General features: G+C 36.9%; 1 protein-coding gene across 1 annotated transcript in view; it reads right to left on the reverse strand.

Moving 5' to 3' along the window:
- Positions 1 to 616: 616 nt before the first annotated feature.
- The window catches only part of LOC114053711 (carbohydrate sulfotransferase 9-like), a 283,467-nt gene continuing 270,574 nt past the window's right edge, over positions 617 to 13,509 (reverse strand). The window contains exon 7 of the mRNA XM_027876841.1: positions 617 to 1,622. Within this exon, the coding sequence (XP_027732642.1) occupies positions 617 to 1,622 (1,006 nt within the window). The remainder of the gene's footprint in view (positions 1,623 to 13,509) is intronic.

Consider the following 13,509-nt stretch of genomic DNA (forward strand, 5'->3'; position numbering starts at 1 on the left):
TTGTTACTTTGATCTTAGCAGGTTGTGCATTTTTTATTGGCTGCTAAATATACAAAGCCATAGCCTCATTTGGTTTTCCTGCTACATTCTCATATTGTATATCATATAATGCATTCTGATCTAAATTAAAATGCTTAGGTACAAAATATCATTTCAAAATTGATTTATCATTGCAATTGATATGAAAGCTTTGAGTGAGTTACAAAACTGTCCAGTGGTTTTATTAATACGCCACAGACAGTAAAAAATAAATCCATGCACTTTAGACAATGGATCCTAGAAACCAACAAAAAACCATGCTATTTTAGATGCTTTTGAATTACAAGAGTGATGTGTTGGCTAATGCAACAGCTGGATGTGTTATTGCTTCCACACTATAATCCATAATGCAAACGTAGCTCTTTTCTAGACATTTTCATGCCATTCAAGTTGTTTACATATCTCCTTTATGTGATTTTCATATAATTTTGTGCCAATTGGTGTCATGTTATTTGACAAAATTTCCATTCAGTTAAGACAATTGCATTAGTTCCATTTCTTCAATACCGAGAACCAAGGTGAAGATATAGTTACTTAGCGGGGCACATTATCATGAGGAAGAGTTAGTGGATGCCAGCTATACAAGTGGTGTTGTATAATTAAACATCAAATAGTCTAGATAATAAAAATCATAGATCAATTGTCTCTCCATATTGGATAAATCCTTCAAATATTGTCTTACAACATCTGCGTTGGTCCTTTCATCAGAAGAGTGCCTGTCCTTAAAGTTTGGAAATTTTAGCCCTCTTGGAGCACCAATCAGCTGCAAGAAGTAATTGGCATCTTCTTCCAAAGTTTCAAATTTCCCTACAAAGTCATAGTTGATCACACAAGGATAGCAGAGTTTACTGACCCTTTCCCAGTGAATGTCCATTCCTACTGGGCGGTGAGAATCCAGCAAATAGTGGATAAACTCTTTGAATTTTACACCAGATCCATTGTTTATTTCTTCTTCGTATGCATTGGGTCGATATTTCTTAATGATTGCCTTTCCAAATACTGGATGGTAGTAGCTGTTTGGGTGTTCAAACTTATCCCTAAATGCAGACACTAACCTTTCCATGGGATCACGAACAAAAACAGCTTTGGTGTAAGTATTTAAACGGGTATATATCCCTTTCAAATCAAAGCTATCTAACTTCTTCAAATGTTTTCCATAGTGCACAGCATTATGAGTGATGTTGTAGGCAGAAGAGGCTAGGCCATTTAACACCATGAGAATTCTTTTCCAGTTAGAGCAGCCAGCCTTAGGTACTTCACAATAGAGAATTTTGTGTCTATCTTCTACATAGATTCTGGATACCATGTGAAAAAGATGGGATTGGTCATGGTTCCCACCCCCATATTTCTTACAAAAATCCTGAAGGAAAGCTCTCCTTTTTTCTTGAGCCACATCAGTTTTCTTCCATTTGTCACCTATGATTAAACTCTTGTTCAAAGGGTGAGTGTCCAATGGCCAAGTTATTTGGTCAAATTTTTTGAAAAGGGACTTGGTTACTTGATGTCGTTCATACAACTTGCCATTTGGTGAGTTTATTGTCTCACTTGAAGCCTGAGCATCTTCTTTTAAGTGGCCGACCTCACTCAGGGACCCAGAGAATGTCTTAGTAATTATAAAACTCTCATTGTTTGGCTTCAGCTCCCTTAGAACCTGGAGCTTGGAATCCTGTTGAAATACAAAATAAGAAATTATTAAAATATGACCATGAAGGTGACTGTATTTATAGTGAACTAGACAAATTTGTTTCAAAACTCGCTGCAGACAACAGGTTTCATGTAAGCTATCAAAATAGCTTGGTATTTCATGCACTGCCTCTATTCGATTTCATCAGAAGACTAACATATACTCATAAATTTGATGATCACCACTACACAAATGATTCTCTGTCTTTAGAGTTCCAGTCTTATATTTCTGACTATGTGCTGGGCATCTTTATTTGGATTGTTCCACTAGCACCTCAAATTCAACATATCCAAAACTGAGTTAGATTTATAAACTTCTTGAATGATGGATCTGTGTATTGATAAATCTTTGTACACTCACAGTATCAAACTAGGCACACAGAAGTGACCCAATAAATAACTGTTGAACAACGGAATTTAATGAGATAGCAAGCCAAGCCATACAATTATAAGATCAAAGAAAACAAGTTAAGATCCATTTAATTATGGATGAGAGAATAATACAAAACATCAAAAGAGTGCGTTGTAGTCTTGCTGTACAGCAAGCAAATCCCCTTCAAGAATATACTGGGTAGCTCTGGAGAGTGGTTTGCCTTGGGGTAGTAATCTATACCAAATTTAGCTAGGAGGGCCATGAATGGTATTGAACTTAGACTAGCATTCATGTGCAAATCTCCCCTGAATAGTATGGAACTCAAACTCTTAATCACATGTACATGTGTGAATCTCCTGCTTTTCTGTAGTGTGTCCTGATTCCTTGTGATGAAATATAATTCTGTGTTGAGCAAAAAACACTTAAGAACCACTGCTCAGGACTAGCTTGAAACCTTTCTTGGAAGGGTATTAATTTCTCTCCTCCGTCACTTATTCTGAGTTATCTAACTCATATAGAGTCATGCTTCACAATGTTTCTGTGCTACTACAGAGGCAGCATGGGGTATGGATGGAGAGCTGGCTTGGTAGACAGGAGGATCTGGGTTCAAGTTTCACCTCTGAAACATGCTGGCTGTATGACCCTAGACAAGTCACTTGCCCTCTAAGTGATCTAGGCAACTCTTTAACACTTTAATTTGCAGAAGAAGCAGCAACCTCTTTTGGCAGAGAGAGTTTTCTCATCTGGGCATTCCTTACACCAATTCTTCTTCTGTTGTTTTGTGAAAGTATTCCCTAATGATTGCAGGATGATCTTGTTGCCTTGATATTACCTTAGGATTTTGGTACTCACTACTAAGGTATAAGAATTCTCAAGATAATTGGGGTTTCAGGTTAGAATTAAAAGATCTTCTCTGGGTCACCACTGCCAAAGAAGTATTGGATTTGTCTGTGATAGTTTTAAAGATATGGAAATTGGACAAGTTTAACCTCTAGGGGTTCTCAGATGTGCTGGGTAAGTGTTGGAAGTAGGGAGACTTAATTCAATTCATATCCCCCAAGTTGCCCACCAAAGTAACTTAGGATCAGTAACAAAAGAAATATAATACTGGGTCTGGAAAGAAGCCTTCTTGAACGTCTATAGAATCTGTAGACATGTCCTGTCCTTGACCCTAAGTCCTGAGGATTCTTGAATATCTGAATTTCCAGGACTTAATCTTGGGTTTCCAGATCTCAGATTAGAGATTCTCTTTTCTGAAGGTCACACACATCATCTTTGAGGGAAGATGCATTAACTTTGTGCTATGAAAACAAAACAAATGAAAATTGCTTTTGTATAATGTAAACATTGGTCATTATGTCTAGAATTTCCTTTGTGTCTGTATCTCCTCCTACAAACATGTGCTGACATTGGTCATTTTAGAACATCCTCTAGAATGAAGAGAGCCAGTTTCTGTAATATTGCACAGAATTATGGATTGAATAAATTTCAAAAAATGTTTATTTGCTGAGCATTCACTGTGTTAAGCCTTGGGCAAGACACAGAGATTAGGATATAGTCACCCTGAGGAGTTTACATTCTAGTGATGGAGGATGACATTGACAGAGAAAACTGCAATACAAAATGATGCTTAATAAATTTTATTAGAGAGGAGCAAACCAAGTCCGGGTCCAAACATTTCTTCTGAGAAATGGGATGAAGGAAGTATTCACAAAGGAGATGATATTGGAATTGGTCCTTAAAGGATACACATGATAGGAAGAGAACATAGTCCTGGGATTTCATTGATAGAGGGAACTCCTGGGTGGGTAAACTCTCTGTGCCAATGCAGGTCAGCAACTTTTCTGCAACATATCATCACATAGCCAGCATGTTTCAGAGGTAGGTCTTGAGCCTAGGTCTTCCTTTACACTACCACATTGCCATATATATGCCTTAAATGAAGGGGCAAAGTTCAAATTGGTAGAAATGTTGGTGGGGATAGGGATGGGACAGGAGTGGAAGAACATTGTAGGCTTAAGGAATAATATAACAAAGGGCACAGAGGAGGAACGTTGTGAGAAACCTGTGGTAGAAGAAAATGGCAAACACTCTAATTAGACTCTAGCATGGGACACATGAAAGGGAGAACTAGGGAATAAAGGTTAGGAAAGAGAAAGAAAGTAAAAAATGTTAAGATGAAAGAATAATAAAGACTTTGGGAACTAAGAGTAAAGTGATTTTTACCTACTCACAAGCTCTCATTCTTAGCACACTCTAAGATTCTTCCAATTTAACACTCTTTATCGAATGAGACTATTTGTACATGTTGATTCAATGTGCTCATTTGTATGGCTTTTCTCTTGGATGTGAGGAATTAAGCTGTGATTTTACAATTATTCTTTTCATTCTGAAGTTAATTCCCCTATGGTTTTTTTCCCTTGCAGTCAAAATGTTTGTTGTTCTCTAAGAAGCTTAAAATATGAAGGCCAGGGATGTAACCGAATGTGGAAAAATCAATGGAAAGTTTCTATTTAGTGTAGTGTTGTTACTCTGGATTGGCAAGACCATCAGAGACTGAAAACAAACAGAGCATCACTACATCTAGACAAATAAGTCCTTTCTTCAAGGAGTTCAATATATTTTATAGATTTATCATTACAAATTCCCTCTAAGTTACATTGAAGAGGCAAGACTATTCTTTTGCTTTCTCATTTACAGATGGCAACATTATGGCATAGACAGGTGAAATAACTTACTCAAATAAATTTCCTCACAGTAAGTCAATTATGGAATCAGGACTACAGTTTGCTTCTTCCAAATTCAAGTCCTACATATTTCATTCAGCAGACCACATTCTTTCTACCACCACCTCCCCAGACCCAATACATTATTTATGAGCAGCTGTAGCATGTTAATGTGAAATTCTTTCAATTTTAAGCTCCTATGGGAGGCCTTTCTTGATCCCTTAATGCTAAAGCCTTCCATCTATTAAGTATTCCCAATTTATCCTATGTATCTCATTTGCACATAGTTGTTTTCACATTGTCTCTCCCATTAGACTCCATGAGAGCAGGGACTGTCTTTTGTCTTTCTTTGTATCCTCAGTGTTTAGCACACTGCCTAGAACATAGTAAGTGCTTAATAAATGGTGAAGATCCATTGACTGACTGATGTGATGATGACTAATTCCATGAGGCATCCAATGGGCCTTAACTCAATACACTAAGATTTCCTTTGGGTCAGAGTTAAGGACTACATAGTGCTTTCTTTGTGAGCCAAAGATTTAACATTCTTATCTTTCCCAAAACCATTTCATAAGCACTCTCTTGATCCATTTTTAAAATTAAAAAAAAAAAACCAACAAAATAATATCAGACTTTGACCACAAAGCTAGGTAAGATATATAGGTAATAAAAGCACCATGTAGGTCTATTATTCTGAAATTAGAATGTTCTCATACATTCAGTGCTGAAATAACATTGGTTACTTGAATCAGTAAACTGGAGAAAACCTATACTTTAGTATACAGTAATAAATGAGAAAACATGTCTTTAGAAGGATGCCTATTCCTCATTTTCCTAGTAAAAGTGCTTATTTAGTGCCTGTCTTTTTGAGGGTACTGTGTTAAGCACTGTTGTAAATCAATTAGACAGACACAGTTCTTTTTTATGTGCAGTACTTCCCTTTTATTATGTGTACATTTTATTTCCTGAAAGGGACTGAAAAAGGACATTTGTGTGAGTTACCCAGAGAAAATCAGCTTGAAGGGGAAGGGAACAGATCTGAGAGGACCTGAGAAAAAAGCAACTCCTTTGAGGTAAAAGTACTGACTTGTGGTAGAAGTACATTGTTTCTCAGGAACTATATATAACATATAAGTTATGTAACATGTAACTTAAAAAAAAACTTTAAAGCCTTTGATGTTTATTGCTCAGAAACTGTGAATCAAAGAACTGTTTGGGCACTATAGAAAAAATGCATATTGATTATCTGTGGCATATCTGACAGAAATGAAGACTTTAGATTTCTCAAACTAAGATAGAGGTGGATCACTATACATGACTGCTTTGAGATAGAGAGAAAAAAGCTGTCAGAAGAAGCCAGAATAGAAGTTTTAGGGTGAGAAGCTGGGGAATTAGAAGGTAGAAGCTGATATTAGAAGATGTGTACAGAAGCCAGAAGACAAAAGCGATGGAGCTGGGAAGTTGATGGAGTTGAGAAGTCAACAGAATCAGAAAAACAGAGTAGAGACAGAAGAAAATAACAATGGCTGCTTTGAGTTGAAACAAGCTCTACAGTTAGTATGGGGAACTGATCTGACTGAAGAGAAGCTTTGGTGTTGGGGGCTGACTGGAGAAAGCAGAAGTCTGATATTTGAAAAACTGATTAGGAAAAGGCTGTCTTGCTCTCTCTAGGACCATCTACTGCTTGAGAGAACTTAGAGGCTTTCCTACATTTCTTTCTACTGTCTGCTATTGTTCAAGAAGGGAAACCCCTTAAATTTCACAGAGCAGATCTGAAAAGCTCTGTAGATCCTTGTCTTAAAGAAATGGCTTTTCACCAAAAGAGTGTAATGTCCTGGCAAAGAGAGCAGTCCTAAAAAAGTTGTGCAGATCCCAGGCTTAAGACTATTTGCCAAAATAACCAAATTCTGCTTCAGTGTTTCAAAAATAGCAGAGAAATGACTTTATCCAATAGGAGACCAGGTCCAAAAGATGAGCATTCCCATCCAGAAAGTGACATATGGTATATGTGGTAGACTGGTTTCTAGAGGGACCAAAGACATCAAGGCCTGCATTTGTGAGTTGGCCCATGGTTTCCTTACTCTTGTATCTCATTGTTAGGTTGATGTAAGTTTATACCCACTGTACCCCACAGATACTGTGTGCCTTTGTGGGAGAGTGTGATCTAGGCTTATGGATAAAGTGTTAAGTTATGATTATTATTGTTTTGCCTTCTGTTAGTAAATGTTTCACAATTAAGATTTAGAATATAGGTATTAATTACTTCTTTAAAACTTTCCCTATTATTTAGTACAAAGCACCCTCGAATGTGTTTTACTTCTTATTTAAGCTGTTTGTTTTGCTGCATGTGGTTCTCAGCCCCTCTGGATTTTCTCAACTTTGATAACACTGAATTTCATTTGATACTGGCAGTTATAATTTGCTTGCTCAGGTGTATATTTATTCCAGGTGAATGACACAACCTGGCTTCATGAAGAAATAGATCCCTCATCCCTTCTGAACATCTAAAAATCATCCAATTAAGCCACAGCAACAACAATAACATAACTGTAGATAGGACAAAGTGAGACAAGCTTCTTCACCATAAAATAACAGAATTCTTCAGGTGGTAGATTAAAAATAACACATAAATTAAGTAAGCATTTTCACTTTGTGCAAGCAAACAGTGAGTTGAACTTATCAAACAAGCTGTCATTCCCAACTTCTGTTACTAGACCTTTGATTATTCCCCAGTGAAACCTCAGTATCATCTTTTGTGGTTGTTGTTCAGGCATTTTTCAGTTGTGTCTGGTTCTCTGTGACCCCATTTAGGATTTTCCTGGCAAAGATACTGGAGTGACCTGCCATTTCCTTCTCTAGCTAATTTTACAGATGAGGAAACTGAGGGAAACAGGGTGAAGTGGCTTCCTTAGGGTCGCACAGCTAGTAAGTGTCTGAGGCTGGATTTGAACTCAGGTATTCCTGACTGAAGACTTGGAACTTTATCCACTGTGCTACCTAATGAACAGGGCTTTACAGTCTTAGGGAAAAATCCCCTAAAAACTTCCCTTGAATTTTTAACACCAAGAAGCCACAGTCTCATCTCTTTCCTCTCCTTCACTGCTAAAATCCTTGATAAACTATTTATTCCTATCCCTCCATTTCCCCACCATTCACTATTTACTTCCTCTTCAATCCTTTGCAAATAATATATTAGCTAGTATCTACATAGTACTTTAAATTTTGCAAATATTTTTACAAATATTATCTCATTTCTTCCTCACAATGGCTCTGTCAGTTAGGTGCTATTATTATCCCCATTTTACGGATAAGGAAACTGAGGCATAAATGATTTGCCCATGATCACACAGCTAAGTGTTTGAGGCACAATGTGAACTCAGGTCTTCCTGAATCCAGGTCCAATGATCTATCTACTACTCCATACTGGCAATCTTGTTCCTACCTCAACATACGAGTAACGTAAGTTACTCTTTCTTTGGAAAGAAAATGACATCTTAATTGTAAAATGCAATGGCTAACATCAGTCTTTATCATCCTTTACCTCTGCAGCTTTTGATACTGTTGACCACATCCTCCAAATGGATATCCAGAAACACCACACCCTGTTGGTTCTCTTTTTGTATCTCTAACCATTTGTCTTTGTTGGCTCCTCATACTTTCCCCAAACCTAAATGTGGATATTTGTTAAGAAACTATCCTTAGCATTTTCTTCTCTATACTTTCTCTCTTGGCAATCTCATTCATTCCCATAGCTTCAACTACCATCTCTATATCAATGGCTTGCAAATCTGTGTATCTAGTACTGATCTCTCTTTTGAGTTCCCATTTCAAACAACCCAAAGGACTGTTTTCAGCAGGATACCAAAGTGGTATTTCAATCTTCACAAGTCTAAAACTGAGCTTATTTTTTTCTTTACCTATTCATTCTTCTGACTTCATTTTTCTGCCATTTTCCAAATTTCCCATATTTGAAATCTTGGGATTATCTCTGATTCTCACCTCTTCCTCACCCCCCATATATGACTAGATGGATTTGATTCTCCCTTGGCATTGTCCATTCTCGCCTCTCTATTCCAGTCCCTAGTATAGATGCTCATTGCCTTCATCTGGACTGTGATAGGTTCCTTATAGTCTATCTTGCCTCTTGTTGCTTCTTTCCTCACTTACATTTCATTCTGCTTACTTTTACCAGAACAATTTTTCTTATGCATAGATTTGGTCATGTCATCCCTCTGTTCAAAAAATCTTGAGTGGCTCCCTACTCTACTGCATCAAGTTCATATTTCCTTTCATGGCACTAACATTCCACAATCTACTGTCACTCTATTTTTCCAACCTTACTGTCAAATTACTTTTTCTGTGCTCTAGCCAAAAAGGACTTATTATTGCCCCCAGAAATCAGACTATACTCTCAAGAACTTTTGCTTTTGATCACCCAATTTTCTTTGTATAGCATCTCCTTCTCCATCTTTGCTTAATAAATTGCTGCACACCCTTTACCACCCAAATCAAATATAATCTGCTCCAGGAAGTCTTCCTTTGTTCCTTTTGTTAATATGGCTTTGCCACCCTGACCTCTTAGAGCATTCTATTTTGTAACTCTAATGTGCTTATCACATAATGTGTGTTATGGATATCTGTGTTGGTGTCTTGTCCTGATACCAGACAGGTAAGCTCCCTGGGCAGAGGGACTATACAGCATGTTGTAGTCGGTAGGAGCACTTGATATGGAGTCAGAGGACCTGAGTTTGAATGCTGGTTCTGCCACTTACCATCTGTAATCCCAGGCAACCTCTTTGAGCTTCAGTATACTCATTTGTAGAATGAGAAGGTTGGACCAAATCACCTTTAAGGCTTGTTCCAGTTCTAAAATTGTGACCCTATATATTTCCACAAGTATGTACTAGATACACAGATTTGCAAGCCATTGATATAGAGATGGTAGTTGAAGCTATGGGAATGAATGAGATTGCTAAGAGAGAAAGTATAGAGAAGAAAATGCTAAGGATAGTCTCTTAACAAATATCCACATTTAGGTTTGGGGAAAGTATGAGGAGCCAACAAAGACAAATGGTTAGAGATACAAAAAGAGAACCAACAGGGTGTGGTGTTTCTGGATATCCATTTGGAGGATGTGGTCAACAGTATCAAAAGCTGCAGAGGTAAAGGATGATAAAGACTGATGTTAGCCATTGCATTTTACAATTAAGATGTCATTTTCTTTCCAAAGAAAGAGTAACTTACGTTACTCGTATGTTGAGGTAGGAACAAGATTGCCAGTATGGAGTAGTAGATAGATCATTGGACCTGGATTCAGGAAGACCTGAGTTCACATTGTGCCTCCCATAGTGGTCTGAAAGCAAAAACTTCTTGTATTGTATATATTGCATTCTTAAAGAAATTAGTCTGCCTGGCTGTTAAAACTTTATCTAATCTCATTTCTATTATTCAGTAGGATTCCTTGTACACTCTAGTCATGTTGGTCTTTTCAGCATCCTATCAAAATGATGCCTATTTCTGCTTTTGTGCATTTCCTCATGCTATTGCCCCCATTAAAGTTGCCTTTCCTAGTCAATTCAGATCACATCCATCACTCAAAGTCTAGCTAAAAAATCTCTCCCATGAAACTCTGCCAAGTCTTTGCTGATCCTCTTTCCCAGAACCTTGGCAACTCTCATAGTTTGTATCAGGCCAATTGGCTGGTAGCCAAACTCTATTTTGCACTCCAAATTGTTGCTGTTTATATTCAGTCTTGTCTTTCCAATAAGATTGTAAGATCTTAGAGGGCAGGAACCATGCTGCAAAGTTCTAAAAAGCACTTTGCAAACGCTTAATAGATACTTGTTGACTGTTTAAAAGAGTCAATTCTATGAACTTGTTCTTTCAGCATTCAAATAATATGAAGAAAAGTGATTACTAGCCCCATTTCATTAAGATGAAAACCAACGTGCAATATATTAATTTTATCCAAGATAACCAGATGAGGCTTTATTGTAATCTCTTTCTCTTTTGCTGAGATAATTTCACTTGTTTTTGAGTTTATGAGGCCATAAGTGGTTCCCATCTGTTGATGAACATATTTCTAAGAGCCATTTAGTCTCAAGTACGGAATACTTGGGGGTAGGTTAAATTATAACTTTTATATTAAGTGCCATATTAGTAAGAGAACAAGAATTGGAAGCATGTGTTCAGTTTCAGTCTTTCATTTTTGAGGCTTAAGTCAGGCAAAGAATTAATTTCATTTGTTTACAAAGTGGATTATGCCTAACAAAATCTATTTTGTTTATAGTAATATTTTAGTCAATCCATTGTTTCAGAAAATAAGAACAATCTGATTGGTTAATTATTCAATATAGTAAATTACATTATTCCATAGCCACTAAACATTGGCCTAATTTAATTAGCAAATAATAGCATAATGAAAATATTCCTTTTTACAACATTTTTAAAGCTAGGCACATTCCTGTGATGGAACAGTGAAAAATCTTGTTTATTTCATTGTCTTTTGATGGTAGACCACAGGATGTAACATAGCACTTCTGTGGACATTCAACTGTGTCCACATTAAGAACAATAGAAATGAGGCAGGTTTCATTGGGATCTTATGCTGGAACACAGAATTTTCTCTTTTGTTCATGGTTACATTAAATTTTCTTTCCCAGAAATACATATCCTGATGTAGTCTGGATAAAAGCACAGTGTTAAATGAAATTTACTTTCCATCCAGATTTGATACAGAAAAATTATCATTGTCTCTACTTTTCCTATGGAAAGAGAATTAACTAGGAATTTGATTCAGTTTAATCTAATTGAACAAATTAAGCACTTACCATGTACAAGGCACTGTGCTAGGAGTGACAAAGAGGAGAAAAAGATGAATAAGACAGAGTTCCGCGTCTTCATGGAACTTACAAACTTATGGGTGGAGTGAAAAAAAGACAGTTTTACAAATGACCATGATACAAGGGAGAATATGATATGGCCCACAAGAAGGGCACAATATGCTAAGGGGGGTACAAAGGAGGTGGCTATCACATCTGGTTCACAGAATCATAAAGAAAAGATAAATTTGAGATGAGTCTTGAAGAATGGTAAGATTTTGAAGGGCAGATGAAAGGAAACAAGCAAAGACTTTGAAGCAAGCATGTGTGTTTAGTCAACAGTGACCAGTCTAACTTGGTTGGAATGTAGAGTTTATATAGAGAGTTCAGGCTAGAAAGTAGCTTGGTATCACACTGTGAAGGATCTTGCATGCCAAGATGAGGAATTTAGAATTAATTGGGTAGACGATGTGGAGCCCATCAAATTTTTTTGATCAAAGAAGTGACGTAAGTGACATGACTGGGACTATACCTTAGGAAATCTAAAATTTTTACATACGCACACATATATTTTTTCTCAGGCACTACTTGGATTTTAGAAAGTCGATCTGATCTTTCTTAGTCTAATTTTTCAAGGATCAGTGACTTCATTGATGTAGGTACTCTCTCCATCAAGGAGACCTCTCGACTCCTTTGTTTATGGTTGTCATAAGTTGCTGTGGCTGAAAAAAAATCATTACCAAGTGACCACTTTTCTGGTGATGAGTCTCTATGAAGTGAGCAAAGTTGACTTTTTGATAACAGACAAGTAATCTGTTGCTAGGTGTGTATTCAAAGTCTTTCTGGTTTGCTTGTGTTATGCAGTCAGGCAAGGTGGGGTGGGTAGATAAAGGTAGAAGAAATAGAACAGAGAATCATCTGAGGAGGAGGAAGAAGGTATACTTATACTCCTAGAATCTTAAAGGTGAAGGAACTTTAGATATCATCTAACCCATGCCCTTTATTTTATAGAGGATGAAACTGAAATTACTGAATATATATGTCTATCCATGCTCAAGAATTTAAAAGCATTTCAAAAGTTAAATAAATGGAAATCCCTGAAACTCCCAAAAGGAAATAACCAACTATAAAGCTAAAACCTTTTGGTAGTCTCTGCTGTATGCTGAAAATTTTCACTAGGACTTCGAATGAGAATGTGAAAGAAGTAAAAACTAGAATTGAAACGGTCACCTCCCCTCTCTGACATGCCACAAAATACCCTCTGAATAAACATTCATTGTGTCTCCTTTTGGTATTCTAGAAAAGTATTCATAAAACCCATCTGCCAGGTTTTTACAGTCAGTTATATGAGATTTATTGCAGATATATGCAATGTAAAGATTATGGGCTACTGATTTTCCATACTGAAAGATTTATCATCTAGGTGAACAAAAAATGGCGGTTAATGTTACCCTATAACAAGGATGAATTGGATCATCTCAAAAAGAATGTACATATAAATCTAGTCAACTCTATTAAGTGGCTAACTATCCAGTCAATCACTTTCTCTTTCTTTTCCCTCCCATTGTCTGCTCCTTATTCGTTTCCCTGGTCATTAGTATCCTTACGTTGGGATGAACTGAAGAAAAGACTTAAACTAAAATCTGTCAGTATTTCAGGACAGTTCAATTAGGTTGAACAGGTTAAAACCATTGATCCATGGGCACAAAGCTTATGAAATGCCGTCCAACACAATCAGAAAGTACCCTGTTAGTACAGAATGATCCAATAATACTTCCATAGGGAAAGCCTTCATTGATATGTTTAGTTCAAAAGCTAGGGTCAGAATGGGTCTCAGAATCTTCATGTCACTGTGCTGATAGGTAGT

The sequence above is a fragment of the Vombatus ursinus genome, unplaced genomic scaffold (assembly GCF_900497805.2).
Source record: "Vombatus ursinus unplaced genomic scaffold, bare-nosed wombat genome assembly UNPS02014812.1, whole genome shotgun sequence".
Lineage (NCBI taxonomy): Eukaryota > Metazoa > Chordata > Mammalia > Diprotodontia > Vombatidae > Vombatus > Vombatus ursinus.